The sequence below is a fragment of the Cicer arietinum genome, chromosome 2, assembly GCF_000331145.2.
Source record: "Cicer arietinum cultivar CDC Frontier isolate Library 1 chromosome 2, Cicar.CDCFrontier_v2.0, whole genome shotgun sequence".
NCBI classification, from domain to species: Eukaryota; Viridiplantae; Streptophyta; class Magnoliopsida; order Fabales; family Fabaceae; genus Cicer; species Cicer arietinum.
In genome coordinates, this window is record NC_021161.2 from 3,669,109 (window position 1) to 3,684,055 (window position 14,947).

At 28.7% G+C, this 14,947-nt stretch overlaps 1 protein-coding gene across 1 annotated transcript in view; it reads left to right on the plus strand.

The window, feature by feature from the left end:
* Nucleotides 1-12,960: 12,960 nt before the first annotated feature.
* The window catches only part of LOC101499957 (uncharacterized), a 2,552-nt gene continuing 565 nt past the window's right edge, over nucleotides 12,961-14,947 (plus strand). Inside the window, exons 1-2 of the mRNA XM_004513299.4 lie at nucleotides 12,961-14,191; nucleotides 14,848-14,908. Coding sequence (XP_004513356.1) covers nucleotides 12,961-14,191; nucleotides 14,848-14,903 — 1,287 coding nt within the window. The 3' untranslated portion in view covers nucleotides 14,904-14,908. The remainder of the gene's footprint in view (nucleotides 14,192-14,847; nucleotides 14,909-14,947) is intronic.

Here is a 14,947-nt window from a genome sequence, read left to right on the forward strand (position 1 = left end):
TGCAGTGAAAATAAATTTCTAGCACAACACTATTTCAAACTATCATACTTTTCTTCACCTTCCCATTAATCTTATAAAAAAAGGTTAAAACTTTTCTTCTTCTTGAATAATGGTTAGAATCTTAAAATAATAATAATAATAATAACAACAACAATAGTAATAATAGTAGAAAACAATAGTAATCATCATTAAAAAATTATAAAAATATACTAATAAACCAATTATAATATATGATCTCCTTGATTTTCTCTCACTTGTCTCCTCTATTTTTTCTTAATAACTTTTTTATGGCTTAATTTAAGCATTACTTTTTCTTTTTTACTATCCAAATACTAAAAAGACTTCAAAAAAAATTAATTTTTAGTGGTGTGATGTCATGAATATTATGTTATTTTTTTTATTACTTTAAAATTATATTAAAAATTAAAATTAAAATATTTAACTATTACCGTGCAATCCCAATCCAACCCCATTCCAATCTTTAAACCTTGAATTTAATGTCTACGTTAATTCAATGTTTCACCTTACTTATAAAAATCTTAAAACATTCCCTCTTCCACCCTCCAACACCCATTTTACCATTTCCATAACTATGGCACTCTTGTTTCTTTGTCAAGTTCTAAGGAGAATAACACGTTGAACTGGTATAGCGCACTATATTACCCTTACCCGTAACACTTTCCAAAACCATGCATATCTCTTTGACACCTACCTACCACTACCACTAGGATGTGGATGGTTGGTTTTTTTAAAAATTCAAAACATATTTATTTTAAAATTAATATAGAGATTTAGATTTATAACAAAATTTATTATTTAGTTTAAAATCGATTATAAATCTAATTTTATGGTTAAATAACTGATTTCTAGATAAGCAATCGGTTTTAAAAAATTCAATTTTACAATTATTTTTTTTAAAATCGGTTAAAATTTGATTATTGTTTAATATTTATTTTAAAAAAATCATTAATTCATAATTTAAAAACCAATTATTTAAAAAAAATTGATTATTCATATTTAAAAATTAATTATTTTTACAAAATGAAAACTCAATAAAAAACATATACATCAACCATACAATTGCTTTCTCTTATGATTAAAATTGAACATGTTTAATTGTTTATAATAATTTGTGCTTAAAATTGATTTATTACTAACTTCATTAAGACCACCGATTCTAATTCATACTAGTCAATAAATTGTTTATTACTAAAATCGTAGAAAATACAAACACTTGAAAGTTTCTTTGATCAAATTTAACAATTACTACACCATAATAAAACCGTAGAAAATACAAACACGTAAAAGTTTGCTTCAAAGACTCAGATGGGCACCACCACCACAAGATTTAGTAAATTTAAAATATATAATATATTAATTTTTGTCTTGAACATTTATAATTAAATTAAGTTTGAGTAATATCTAAATCTAAATATCATTTCCAACGTAACATATTAATGTAATATTTAGAAGAAAAAAATCCATCCTTTAAAAATCAATAATTTAAGAAATTATATTTAAAATATTTAGTCTATCATATTTTAGTCTTCTTCAATAAATATTAAATATCTTAATTAATTAACTAGTTATCATACAATATAATTGATTAGTAATAAACAATTGATTAAATAAAGTTAATAATATCTCAATAAAGTTAATAATAAATTGTCGAAAAAACGCTGCCGAAAGGTGGAAGATCGGTTGAGTGATGGCAAAATCAGAATCGTTTTGAAATTGGGGATCTAGTATTTTTGAGAGTTAAGTGGATAAAAACCAAATCCACATATAAAACATAAGTGGGTATCCAACCGATTGATAAATAAATCGGACTATAATCATATTATTTCAACCGAATATTTAAAATGGATTTGGATCCAGTTTCGGATTTCGGACTCATAACCAGATTTTTTGCACAACCCTACCTACCACTTTAGTTATTGACCCTTAATACAATTTTGTTTAAATCCACAACAACTGCTTTTTCTGTGACGGTCTGTTGTCCTATTTGTGAAACTTAAATAATTAAGCTTAATGTTACAATAGAAATACCTAAAAAAATTAAAATTAAACTTCGCAAGTATATGAGACAAGACATATAACATAACTAATACACACACATAACATATGTCTTCTCGTCCTCATAAGAAAACCATATGATGAGAGTGCAAATTGAATATAACGATTGGAGGAAAAGGTACATCAAAAGAGAAAAAGGAGATGTCTGACTCATGATACCTCCGCAAGTGCACGATATTATTGCATAGTAAAAATTATCGTTCCCACAAGGACTTTGTTATGCGAACTAGTGTCTCTTTACTATGAGAATTAGCTAAATAGTGAATGTTGATATTGATTTTTGGTTTAAAATTCGCAATAAAAATAAAGCATTGGAATTGTAGTTTTTCACAATGATGGATACAATGAAATTAACCTTCTTTGAGTTATGGCTATTCAACCCTTAAAAATCAAATAAATAATTATAACTAATGCATTCTTTCAAAGAATAAAAATGTTGTTTAAACTAATAAACAATGTATTTTCATGATTGATGTATTAGCAAAATCCTTTAAAAGAAGATATCTTTCATGATTTCAAGAGAACCAAAATATATTTTCATTATTTGATTCTCTTGTTCAATCTTAAGGGTCATATATCAAATCTACCTTTCGGTATATTATTTGATATCTAAATATGAATATGATTCTTACTAAGATTGAATTAAATGATCAACACTCATGACAAAAAGAAATAGAAATTGTTAGAGATCCAACATTGAAAATCCTACAATCTCAAGACAAGGAAGATGTACTCACATATGATCCTTCACTTCTCCTTGCAATCAAAACAAACAAAAATGTAGTAAAATAAAACTAAAATCGAATTAAAAACATCAAATTAACCTATCAAATAAAACTATAAAAATAGATAACTTTTAGCTTATCAACTCACTGGAGAAACAAAAGACTATTAAGAATATTTTACAAGTCAAGTATCAACACATTCCTCTCTACCAACTATAAGTAGTCAAAATTTAGGATGCACCTGAAGTGTAATTCAAGTCGTGAGAACCCTAGGATGACTTAGGTCCTTCTGTGATATTGGGAACATATGCTCTATATCTTTCTACCTTCTCACGTCCTAAAAAACATCACACATAGACTGAAGAATGGCCTGCACATTGAGGAGTCACTGGTGGCAGCATACAATGTGTAGTCCTATGAATTTCCCATATCTAATGGAAAAGAAATGTCTGCATTGACCTAACTTCTCCATTCCACCTAACATTACCTAAATATGAGCTACAATTCATGTAAGTCATGTTTCTCGTAATATGTCAAAGCATTACACCACGTATCAATCTCCTAACCATTGTTGTCATGCATAATTAAGGAAGACAATGGGTATCCAGGAGTACGGATAATAATCATCTGCTACTCATTTTGTTGGATTAAAATGATATTTATCATGTATCCATATTTGTATAGGTATCTGCTAAATGAGTATTTAACTAGTTTTTAAGTATCTACAAGTAGCGAATATCCACGAGTATTATCTTTTAAATAAACAAAATATTTATGTACAAAATTTATTTATTTATTTGCAATTATGTAAAATATTTCCTCATTTTTTTATCAACACAATAAATCAAAATGTATCACACAATTTCATAATAAAAATAATTAATACATTTAATATATAAACAAAATTTAGTAATTTTATTAATTTACTAACGGATACGAATATCCACTAGTACACATACAATTCCATATGCCCCTGTATTAATTAACTATTGGGTAGTCATAACATACATCTATTTTATATGGGGGGTATCCATTAAGCTACTTTCCTGATGTTCATTGCATATTTTATCCACAAATATGTGCATGTGTAGATTTCTTTGTCATCGATATACTAAATCTTCAAGTCATTCCAGAGTGTCCAACTACTCAACACGTGCACTGGTATGAAGCTCGATGTGATCTACCTCGAATGGATCAAAGGTAGAAGGTATACACAACATAAAAAACATAGGGGCTAAGAAGTATATACAATCATAAAATGAGAATTGTTCTTATAAGTAGTAAATAAATACGCCACACCTACATATAGTCAAATAGCAAGCAACCTTAAATGATATCTCTCAAATTCATTATTAACTATTCAATGCAGATGAAGTATATGATAACTCTTGGCCAATCAAAATGCCATAAATATTTCTACATTAATACATAACATCGTCCAAGTATTTGTGACCAACTATTCGTGAGGTCTAGACTTTATAAGTCAATCACCCCAGTGAAATAGGGCCATACGACCTAATTCTAATGTTATTTCCCTTGCGAGCAAAATCACATTAAGTCAATACCTAAAGGGACATGCATGAGGGCAACCTCGTGTATGTCTTACGACATGACAATAGTCTTACATAATACATATGCAATATATGTGACCTTCATTCTCAAGTGAAATCATTGGATCTCTTTTGAATATGAAATCTCAGGTTCTTGTGAATAAACCACAATCAATTGTCAAAACCAATAAAATTCCTTGAATCATTTAAGTGAATTCTTCACTACCTCTCCTTCTAAATCAACCAGCAACAAAGTATGTGTCATAATCACACAATATAAATCACATATTCATAGCATATAACACATTTTAAAATAATATATAAATCCTAATAACAAACACATAACATAGACAAAGACAACAAACAATCATCTTCCAAAAATTCAAATCAATAAATCCTATTGATAAACAACATAAGTCCATCATAACCTCACTTAGTTACTCTAAAGAGTCACTAATTAGTATTAGCTCTCCTTATTTGTTTAACTCTAGTAGAGCTTAGGTCACTTTATTGCATATAAATCAAACTTCTTTATGCTTACCGTCTCGATGTGTATTGAATCTTTCCCCCACCTTTGTGAAGAGTGGGCACACACACACACAATATATGATTAATATACTAACTGATAACTCTTCGTCATATACATATTTTTCATTATTTTTAGAATTTTATCTTTAATCATTAGTTAATTTAAGGAGTTATTTGATGTATTTTTATTTTATTTTAGTTCTTGGAACTAATGAAATGTGTATGTTCTTATTTCCTTGATTAAGTAGATATTTTTCGTAGTTTTAAGTTGTTTCTTTGTTTTAGTGCAGTGTTGAATTTTGGTGAGAAATCAACATGACTTATGTGGCGTATTTCAACCATATCCAGAGTTGTAGATGTCCAATTTAAGTCAAACCAATTGCGAATGAAAGCTAAGATCCATAGCTACAATTTCTTACAGACATCGAAACCGAATTCGAACTCGAAAAAAGGAGAAAAGTGCACTAAATGTCAGACAACATATGTTGTGTGCCTGAAGCGCAAAACACACGCATAGGTTTGGGGCGCATTTCGGCCTTCCTGAATCTTTCCAATTGTGCCTAAAGCAAAAATTTCGTTCCTAGGGCGTGTGGCACGCGGATGAGTGTATAAAAACGTGTTTTTTTTTCTTCACTTTCTAGGGATATTTTTTGCTATTGGGAAATTTGGAGACTTGTGCCCTATCAGAGAAACTCAGAGTCAACTGTTTCTAACATCATTTGAAGAGTTTTATTAAGAATCATTCATTAATATTTTTTATAATTCTTCTTTAATTTCTAACTTTTGTATCTCTGTCATCAATAATTAAACGCTATTTGTTAGGGATGAGTGAAACAATATGAAACTCTTATTTGTCTGATTTGATTTTTAGTAAGATGAATAATTTTATTGAATTATTTTTCTCATCTTTATGCTTAATTTTTTTTTATTGTTTGATCAACTTTAAAATGTTTTACGATTCATATTTTGAAATGGAAGTCGATACGATTCATATTTTGAAATGGAAGTCGATTTTACGAATGCTTGAGATGAGAAATTCATGATATTGTAGTCTATAGATAGATGTAGATCATAAAACAAATTGAATTAGTTGCAAATGCAGTAGTTTAATAAGACAATTCTTGAACTATAAGGCTTAATTCTAATATTAAATCCACTAAGGAATTAGGGGTTACTTTGGAATTAAAGGTTTTATCACTAAGATATTATGGCAAAAATAATAAAGAGAATTTGGAAATAATTCAATAAAGAAATTTAGTAACTAGGATCAAATTAGAAACCAATGTTGGACTCGAAGTGAAACTCATCCCTGACATTTTTCTTATTATAAAAGTTCAATTATATTACTCTTGTTAGTTTCAAATATTATTTCAATCTTTGAAAAGTTTTTGTTCAATTTTAGTAATTAAACACAATTCGATAGTAAAGCGCAATCCTAAAATTTGACACTCGGTACTACCGTTTTATTATTATTTGCAGTCATTTAATATACTTGTTGAAACGCTATCAAGTTTTTGGCACCGTTGTCGGGGATTGCTATATCACTATTGAATTATAATTTTTTTTGCTTATTTTTTTGCTCTGCAGTACAACTTGTCTTTATTATTATTTTTTAAAAAAAAAACTTTTCATTTCTCACGATTTGTATAACCTTGTATGCAAGGTCAGTCCTCAGCTAAACTTCTTTTTGATCCAAAAATCGAAAAAACTGCGAAAACAAATCGATAGGCAGTTCGAGAAATCAGACAAAGGGAAAGTACCATTTTGTAGTGGAAGAAGAGGATATGAGAGATTTCTTCATTTTGTAGAAATAGATGATCCATCACCACTTGAATGTACCATCGGCGAGTATGGGAATCGAGATAGAAATTGTGCTCGGTTGGCTATCCATAACCAACCGATGACAATCAACAATTTCGAAATAAGTCCCGCTTTATTCTGAGGGTTGAAGGAGATTCATTTTTTCGGTAAATATAGTGAAAATGCTAATAGACATCTCACAAACTTTTTGAACTATGTGAAACAGTGAGGGTGGATGGTAACTCTGAAGAATGCAAGAGGTTTTACATTGTCATTCAAAGATGATGCTAAGGAGTGACTTAATTCTTTACCCTCCAGTAGCATTACCACATGGGACGACCTTGAAGATAAGTTATTGGAACAATACTTTCCCCAAGTTGTGTTTGTTATTAAAAGGCAAGAGATTTCCGTTTACAAACAAAAAGTTGGAGAATATTTTTGTGACACTTACAAGAGGTTCAAAAGTTTACTAGCAGGATGTTATAATCATGCTTATAACGACAATACTCAAATGAAAATTTTGTAACAGTTTGAGACCAAGCACTAGAATTATGTTGGATGCTAGAGCAGACGGTTCTTTGAATTATAAAACCGCATTAGAAGCACAAAAAATTATCGAGATCATGACATCAAATGAACAAATGATGTGGTATGATAGAGGTAGTGGGTCAAAAAATAGTATGCTAGAATTGAATGTTATGGATGTTGGGTTGGCTCAAGGGAAGTTGCTCTCAAAACAAATAGAAGATGTTATCGTCACTGAGATAAAGAAGAGGATAATAGCTCTAAATATACAACTTCAAGTGACCCCCGTCAAATTATTTAAACATACAGGTTGCGACTTTTGTGGGGGAGCATATAAAAATGGAGCTTGTGAAGTACCGGATGATGTTATAGAAGAACCAGAAGAGGAAAACTTTGTGGGTAACAACGAGAAGTAGAAATAACCCCTACTCTAATACGTATAATCCGGGTTGGAGAAATTATCCAAATTTTTCATAGAAAGATCAACATGGTGGATCTCAAGGTCAACAAAGAGCTCAAATAAATCAAGTTGCACCACGTAAAGCTGCTTGGGAGATCACTATTGAGAAGTTAGCAATGAACGCAAGTTCTTTCATTGAACAATCAAGAGCCGTCCAAAAAAATCACTCAGTCTCAATAAAGAGCGGATGGAAATTTGCCTAGTGACACAGTTCTAAATCCACGAAGTAATGTCAATGTTGTGACAACGAGGAATGGCAAGGTAAGTGAACCAGTATCACCTAAAGCCAAAAAGGATGGGAGTACTTCAATTCCAACTCACCCGGAGGAAATGATTACCCCAACATCAGTTGTGGAGGACATCACTCTTGAAAAGGAGGAATAACCTGTGGTGCAGAAAAAGGAGATCCCGTCAAAGCCCGAATTCGACTTCCATTCCCTCAAAGATTAAAAAGGGAAAAACCTAAAAAACAATTTTGTAAGTTTCTTAATGTTTTTTAAAAATTACAGATTAATATTTCTTTTGCAGAAGCACTAGAGCCGATGTCGACATACACCACGTTCATGAAGGAATTTCTATCAAAGAAAAGAAAAATTGACGGTGAATAGTGATGCTTACCGAATAGTGTAGTGCTATTTTACAGAGAAAATTGCCACCTAAGCTCAAGGATCCTAAAAGTTTCTCTATCCCTTGCGTTATTGGGAATAGAACTTTTGGGAAAACCCATTTCCATATACAAAAAGTTATGCATTGGAAGAGTCAAAAACACACAGCTCCAACACCAACAAAAGCCAAAGGTTGGTGCCTTTTGCCTCAAATGAAACAAAATACAATGATAGAAATGTTTGGTAAAAACTTTAGAATTAAAATCCTAGATTATGGCAAAATGCTAACGAAACAACGATGTGACTGATAATCAAATCTAATTGATTAAAATCACTTTGGTTTTTTCTCTATATATGTTGGAGGAAGGAAGAAAAGGAAGCGGTAACTAATGAGATGAAATGGTCACTATTTATATATACCAACCTGTCTCACTTTTGATAAGCAAATTTGGTTTTCAGTCAAACTGTGTCATCCCACACTTCATCCAACTAGAAAGTGTCACGTCAAAAGGAGTTTTTATGACTTGACTCACTGAATGAAGTTTGACTCGCTTAGCGTAATCTCTATTGTCATAACGTTTGTATAACGAAATCACCGTTCTTTTAATGAATTTACCTTTTCCCCTCACATAGCTTTCTTCATGGTGAAGGAAGCTTAGTTTCTCTTAGTGAATTTCCTAACACCACCTTGCAAACACAATAATACAAACAAAACATAATAGTACTAAAAATAATCAAGGTATGTAAGTGAAAATTAGAGTGCTATAGTTTCTATCCATCTTATGTCTCGTCACCAAGCTGTAGTATTTCTACTTCCATTGCTTGTTCCTCGAGCTCCCTCACCATAACTACATTATACCAAAGATTGTTTTTTTAGCAACACATTCTCCACACTTATTTTCCTAAAATAGCCATATTACATGCTCTCAATTTTTTTATCTCTTATCCTTCTTGTTCTTTCTCAAAATATATAATGAGAAAAGGTGAAAATAGACAACTTTATTCACCATAACTCCAAATATTCATGCTATACTGAAATAAGAGAAAAGGTTAAAATAGACAACTTTATCACGAAAAAGCTATCTAATTCTTATATGGAGTCAAACTCTTCCACAATAATATAAAAATCTTCTCTTCTTCTAACTTAATTTCCACAACTTCATTGAAAAAATGAGAAACAAAAAAAAAAGATTTTACATAATGCATTTCTACTATTCCCACCTGTCAAAAAACTGAAATAAACAAAATAAAATTAAATATACATATAATTATAAATAAAATTCGAAAGTACTATTTTCCATTACAAACAAAATTCGAAAGGAAAGGTAATATAATAAATGTAAAAAACAAATAAAAACTAGTTTGTTTAGATAAAAACTTTCTCTGAAATTCAAACACTAAATAAATGCTTAATTAAGACTTTGCACATATAAAACCACATATTACAATAAAATTTATATATTTTTAGCAGAACAATAAAACTATATATAACAGTAGCCTATATCCTCACTTTGTATTTGAGATTTATGATTACTATATGTACTAGAAAAGGGAAGGTAAAATAAAGAAGTCAAGAGACTGTTATATTCCCTTTTTTGTTTAGCTTTTTTGGAAATGAAAAACTTAACATGAAATCTTTCATTCATTCACTTTATTTGACGTATTAGGAATTGTGGTCCTTACAAAAAATTAAATTAAAATATATTAAAATAAAAGAGCAAAATGTCAACTATATTAAGCCCTATTATTCTCTAAAAATTATAATACTATATTACAATACATACCTAAGTAAAGTACTAAAAATTCAGATACAAGTGCAGATGTACTAATTATAATACTAGAAAAAGGAAAATGTACGGTCAGTATAATTAATTTAGCTTTATACATATAATTAAATATAATTAATTTTATTATCTCACTATATCATGGTAATTGTCATCATTAAATAACAATATAATTAATATTTTATATTGATTGTCTATGTAAAATTGTTTAGACTTATAATGTTTGTTTATTAAACTTTAATAATAGTAATAATATATACAGCTTAATTTTTATATAATTTTTTATATAATGTTAGAATAAATAAATTACATTATTGATCCATATTATGTTGGTGACGTTAAATGATAAATAAAAATCAAATATTTTTATTGAATAAACGGCTGTAATTAACTGATAATATAAAATATTTTTTCTCTTTCGATATATATAAATTAAATTTAAGATATAAATAATATTATATATATATATATATATATATATATATAAAATAAAATTTTCTTTTCCCAGGTGTTAGGAAAAATCTAAATAGTAAGGTTATGCAAAGATGAGATAGAAGTAAGAAGTATGTAAACACCAAGTCTATGATATACACAAAGCAAGTTGATTGATAAGAGAGTTTGGGGGATGACCCCTACACATTCTCAAAACATCATATATCAAAAGTGTGTCAGATCAGTTTGAATGAGTTTTCTGGACTGAAAGTGACACTAGGTTATACGGGCCACTCTAAAGAACCCTAATTTTTGTAATTACCAATTTGTCTTTTTTTGCTGAGTTGGTATGTTTAATAAGTTTTTATATTTGGTAGTTTTTTTATACATATGTTTATATATATTTGTACATTTGATTTTGTTAGTAGTTGGTTTTAATATTTCAATAATAAATATTCAACGTAATTCTAGAATATTCTCATAGAGGTACAATTTAACTATCATTTTCTTTTGAATTTTTTGTAGTCAATAAAAATATAATATAATGCTTTAATCAAAAAATTATTTTTTTGAAATGAAATATAAATAAAATATAGTTGAAATATTGATGTATATATTTGGTTAAAAGTTTAGATCATATAATCAATTTTTATTTTTGTTTATATTTTATTCGGAATGAAGTATCTGATTTAGTGTACAACTATTTTTAAAAATATCTTCTTGTGTCAAGAGTTGTATTTTATACACAAATTTGTCTATAGTTTTTATTTTGTTGGATAGATAAATGTTAGTAAACTAATTGTTATAAATTAGTTTTTTTTTTGGATTTTAACCTATGATATGATATCCTTCTTAAAACTCCTTAAACTGTGTAATTGATTTTTTAGTATGCAAAAGATTCGTTAGGATTAGAGATTGAATTTCGAACATCTTACATAATAGTTATTTAATATGTCAAACCTTATACTATTGAGTTATTCTTTCTGAAACATTAATTAAAAAACTAATTGAGTAATTGTGATATGTGATTAACGCCGTGTCAAAAAAGAATGAGCTTGGTATTTGGATGTCCATATTTTATATTGAACACTCATATTCTACAGTTTGATAAACACAAATCGTTTAATGCACATCATGTTTTAATAATTTATTATTTTTTAATAATTTAAATTTTGTTATTAATTTTTCGTATAAGTATAGTACCTATAAATCAATTGTGTACATTTTGGTTGGTTATAGTACATTTTCTTTATAATATCAAAGAATTTACCTGTATTTAATTTATTAAAATATATTTGAGAGAAAATAAAATAATATGCTGCAAAATTAAATAATTTAAAAATACAAACAGTTTGAGATTATTTTATTCAATATTGTCTTCTCAATTTAGAAGATTCAAGATCTTTAAACAAAAGTAGTAGTTATTGTTTAACCTATTTCACCCACCAATACTTCGTGGCCCTAGCTTGGGTAAAAAGTTGAAGCCTTGTATATATATATATAACCCTATAGTTAATTTGTTGTGCAATATGGAAGAACTTTTCACCACCTTTACTCTTACACTAAATACCATAAATTAATTAATCATATGTGTGATTTAGATTAACACAAATTGTACTACTTTAAACATACTTTTCATCACTGATTCCATCAAATTCTCTGAGCTAACAAGAACCCTAACCCTAAGCAAACCAAAGTAACACACACACATACAATAATAAGCTCAAAAGTTGAATGATTTGACCCTCCTATGCTAACGTTGCTTCCACAAAATGAGGCAAAATACCCACAATTATGTTTGTCTTGTCCTCCATTAATTTGATTCTCTCTCTCTCTAATCAATTATTACAAGAAAACCTGATCCAGCAAACAATCCATAATACTAATAATAATAATAATAATATAATAATATAATAATAATAACTATGCCAATCACATCCAACATTCATCATTGCCCTAATTGAAATCTCTTCCTTCTTTTTCTTCTGGAGATTATGTGTCAGCATTTTTATTATTTTTTAATCACTCTCTTTGACATAAATTTGTACTCATTAATAGTAGTACAATCCCTCCATACAAAATGTTTATATAAATAATAATAGAAACTATGCAAATCAAATCCAACTTCCATCATTGTCCTAATTGAAAACCCTTCCTTTCTTTTTCTTCTAGAAAATGTGTCAGTATTTTAAATATTTTTATTTTATTTTCACCACATAAATTAGTACTCATTAATTGTACTTCTTTTTTCATACAAAATGTTTTATATAAATGGGTCTTAGAGGAACAACACTATGGACTGTTAAGTTGAAACTTATAAGAAAGAAAAAAGAAAAAGAAACCATTTCATTACTCAAAGGAAGATAGATAGATTCTTCTTCTTCTGAAACCACAAGGGGTCCTCATCTTCTTCCCACAAAAAAAAATATATTCTAGGGCTCAAAAAAATTTATAAAAAAAAAATTGAATTTTCAAATGTTCCCTTTCAATTCAAACCCTTACCCTTCTTTTGTTCCTAATTCATCAGCTTCTTCTTCATCACTTTTTTCTTTTCCTTTTCTCAATCCTGAAAATGCTTCTTCAAGTAACAACAGCAACAACAACACTCTTTTTCTTGATCCATTTTCTATTCCATACATACCAACTCATCATCATCATCATCCTCATCATCATAACATTACAAATATCCAAGAAACCCTAACCAATTTAGCTGAAAATAATAATAATAGTAATAATAATAGTAATAGTAATAATAATAATAATAATAATAACATTGCAATTCCAATGGCTAAACAAGATCCTTCAACAATTGGTGGTGGTTCTCACTATGGAATTTCTTGTTTCCTTGCAAAGAAACCACCAAAGAAAGATAGACATAGCAAGATTTACACTTCTCAAGGTTTGAGAGATCGAAGGGTGAGGCTTTCGATCGAGATCGCTCGAAAGTTCTTCGATCTTCAAGACATGTTAGGGTTCGACAAAGCTAGCAACACACTTGATTGGCTTTTCACAAAATCAAAAAAAGCAATTAAAGATCTAACAAAAAGCAAGCAAAAAAACAACAATGAAGATGGTGATGATGACGATGAAGATGCTAAAAGCTTCACTTCTTCTTCGGATTGTGAAGTTGTTTCGGATATCAAGCAACATTCTTCAAACCTAAAACAAAACCAAGATGGTGATGGTGATTTTTCTAAAGAGAAGAAGTTGAAAAGGGCACAAATCAAAGAATCTTCTTGTATTAGGGCAAATAAGATGAAGGAATCAAGGGAGAAAGCAAGAGCAAGAGCAAGAGAAAGAACAAGTAACAAGATCTCAAACAACAATAATACATTGAAGATTCATCAATTAGAGTTGAAGAAAAAGTACCCTACAACAAATGAAAATTTTCAAGCTTTTCACCAATCTAGGTCATCTTTACAAGATCATCAACTTGTGAGTAGTAGTGAAACACCAAGAGATGATTTCAATGTTATTGAGGAATCAATTGTGATTAAGAGGAAGTTGAAGCCATCTTTGATGGTTTCTCATCATCATCATCATCAACATCAAAATCATGTGATCCCTAAGGAAGCAACAAATTTCAACAATAGTGAGTACCATTCATACCCTAATTCTTCACCAAATTGGGATGCAAGTAATAATAGTGCTTCTTCCTCTAATCGATCCACCTTTTGTGCTATTGCTAGCATGAATCTTTCTACAGGTATGTCATGTGTGTGTCAGTATGTGTGTGTTTTTTCATAAAAAGGAAGTTGTTAATTTACTAAAAAAGTTTAATTAATAGTGGAAATTAGAGTCGTAAAAATATGAAATTTGTCTTTAACTTGGTCTCTAAGAATATAAATATGACACATTTAAAAAGCTATTTTAATTTTGTATTATTCTTTATTTATTATTAAAAACAATTAAATTAATGAAGAAGGTTTAGAGAGAAAAAAATATATGAATTCGCTCTTTAATTTTCTTACTAAATTTTGTGATGAATGGACTATGGATGGACATCATTTTCTCCATCTCAAAACACTAAGAAAAAAATAATCAATTATTTATCAAATAATAAATATCAACTAAAATTAGTATCAAAAAATTAAAATTCGTCTCTAATTTCATCGTTAACAAATTTAGTGACGGATTTAAAAAGGGATTCCCTCTAAATTTTACTAATTAATTTTTAGGTTTCTCAGCAGAAAAATTTCCATCATTAATTTTACTTTTTTAGTTTGTGATATATCTTAATAATTAAACATTTCTAGTAATATTTTCTTCAATAAAAAACCTAGGATTTTGATTTTTTTTATTTTTTTTATAAGCAAACCTAGAATTTGGATGATATTTAATGTGTAAGTGGTAAATTTTCAGGGCTCCAAATATTTGGAAAATCATGGGAGGAATGCACCAATCCACGTCTACATTAGGTTTAGTTTTTTTTTTTTTTTTTTTTTTTTGATCTTTTGTTAAC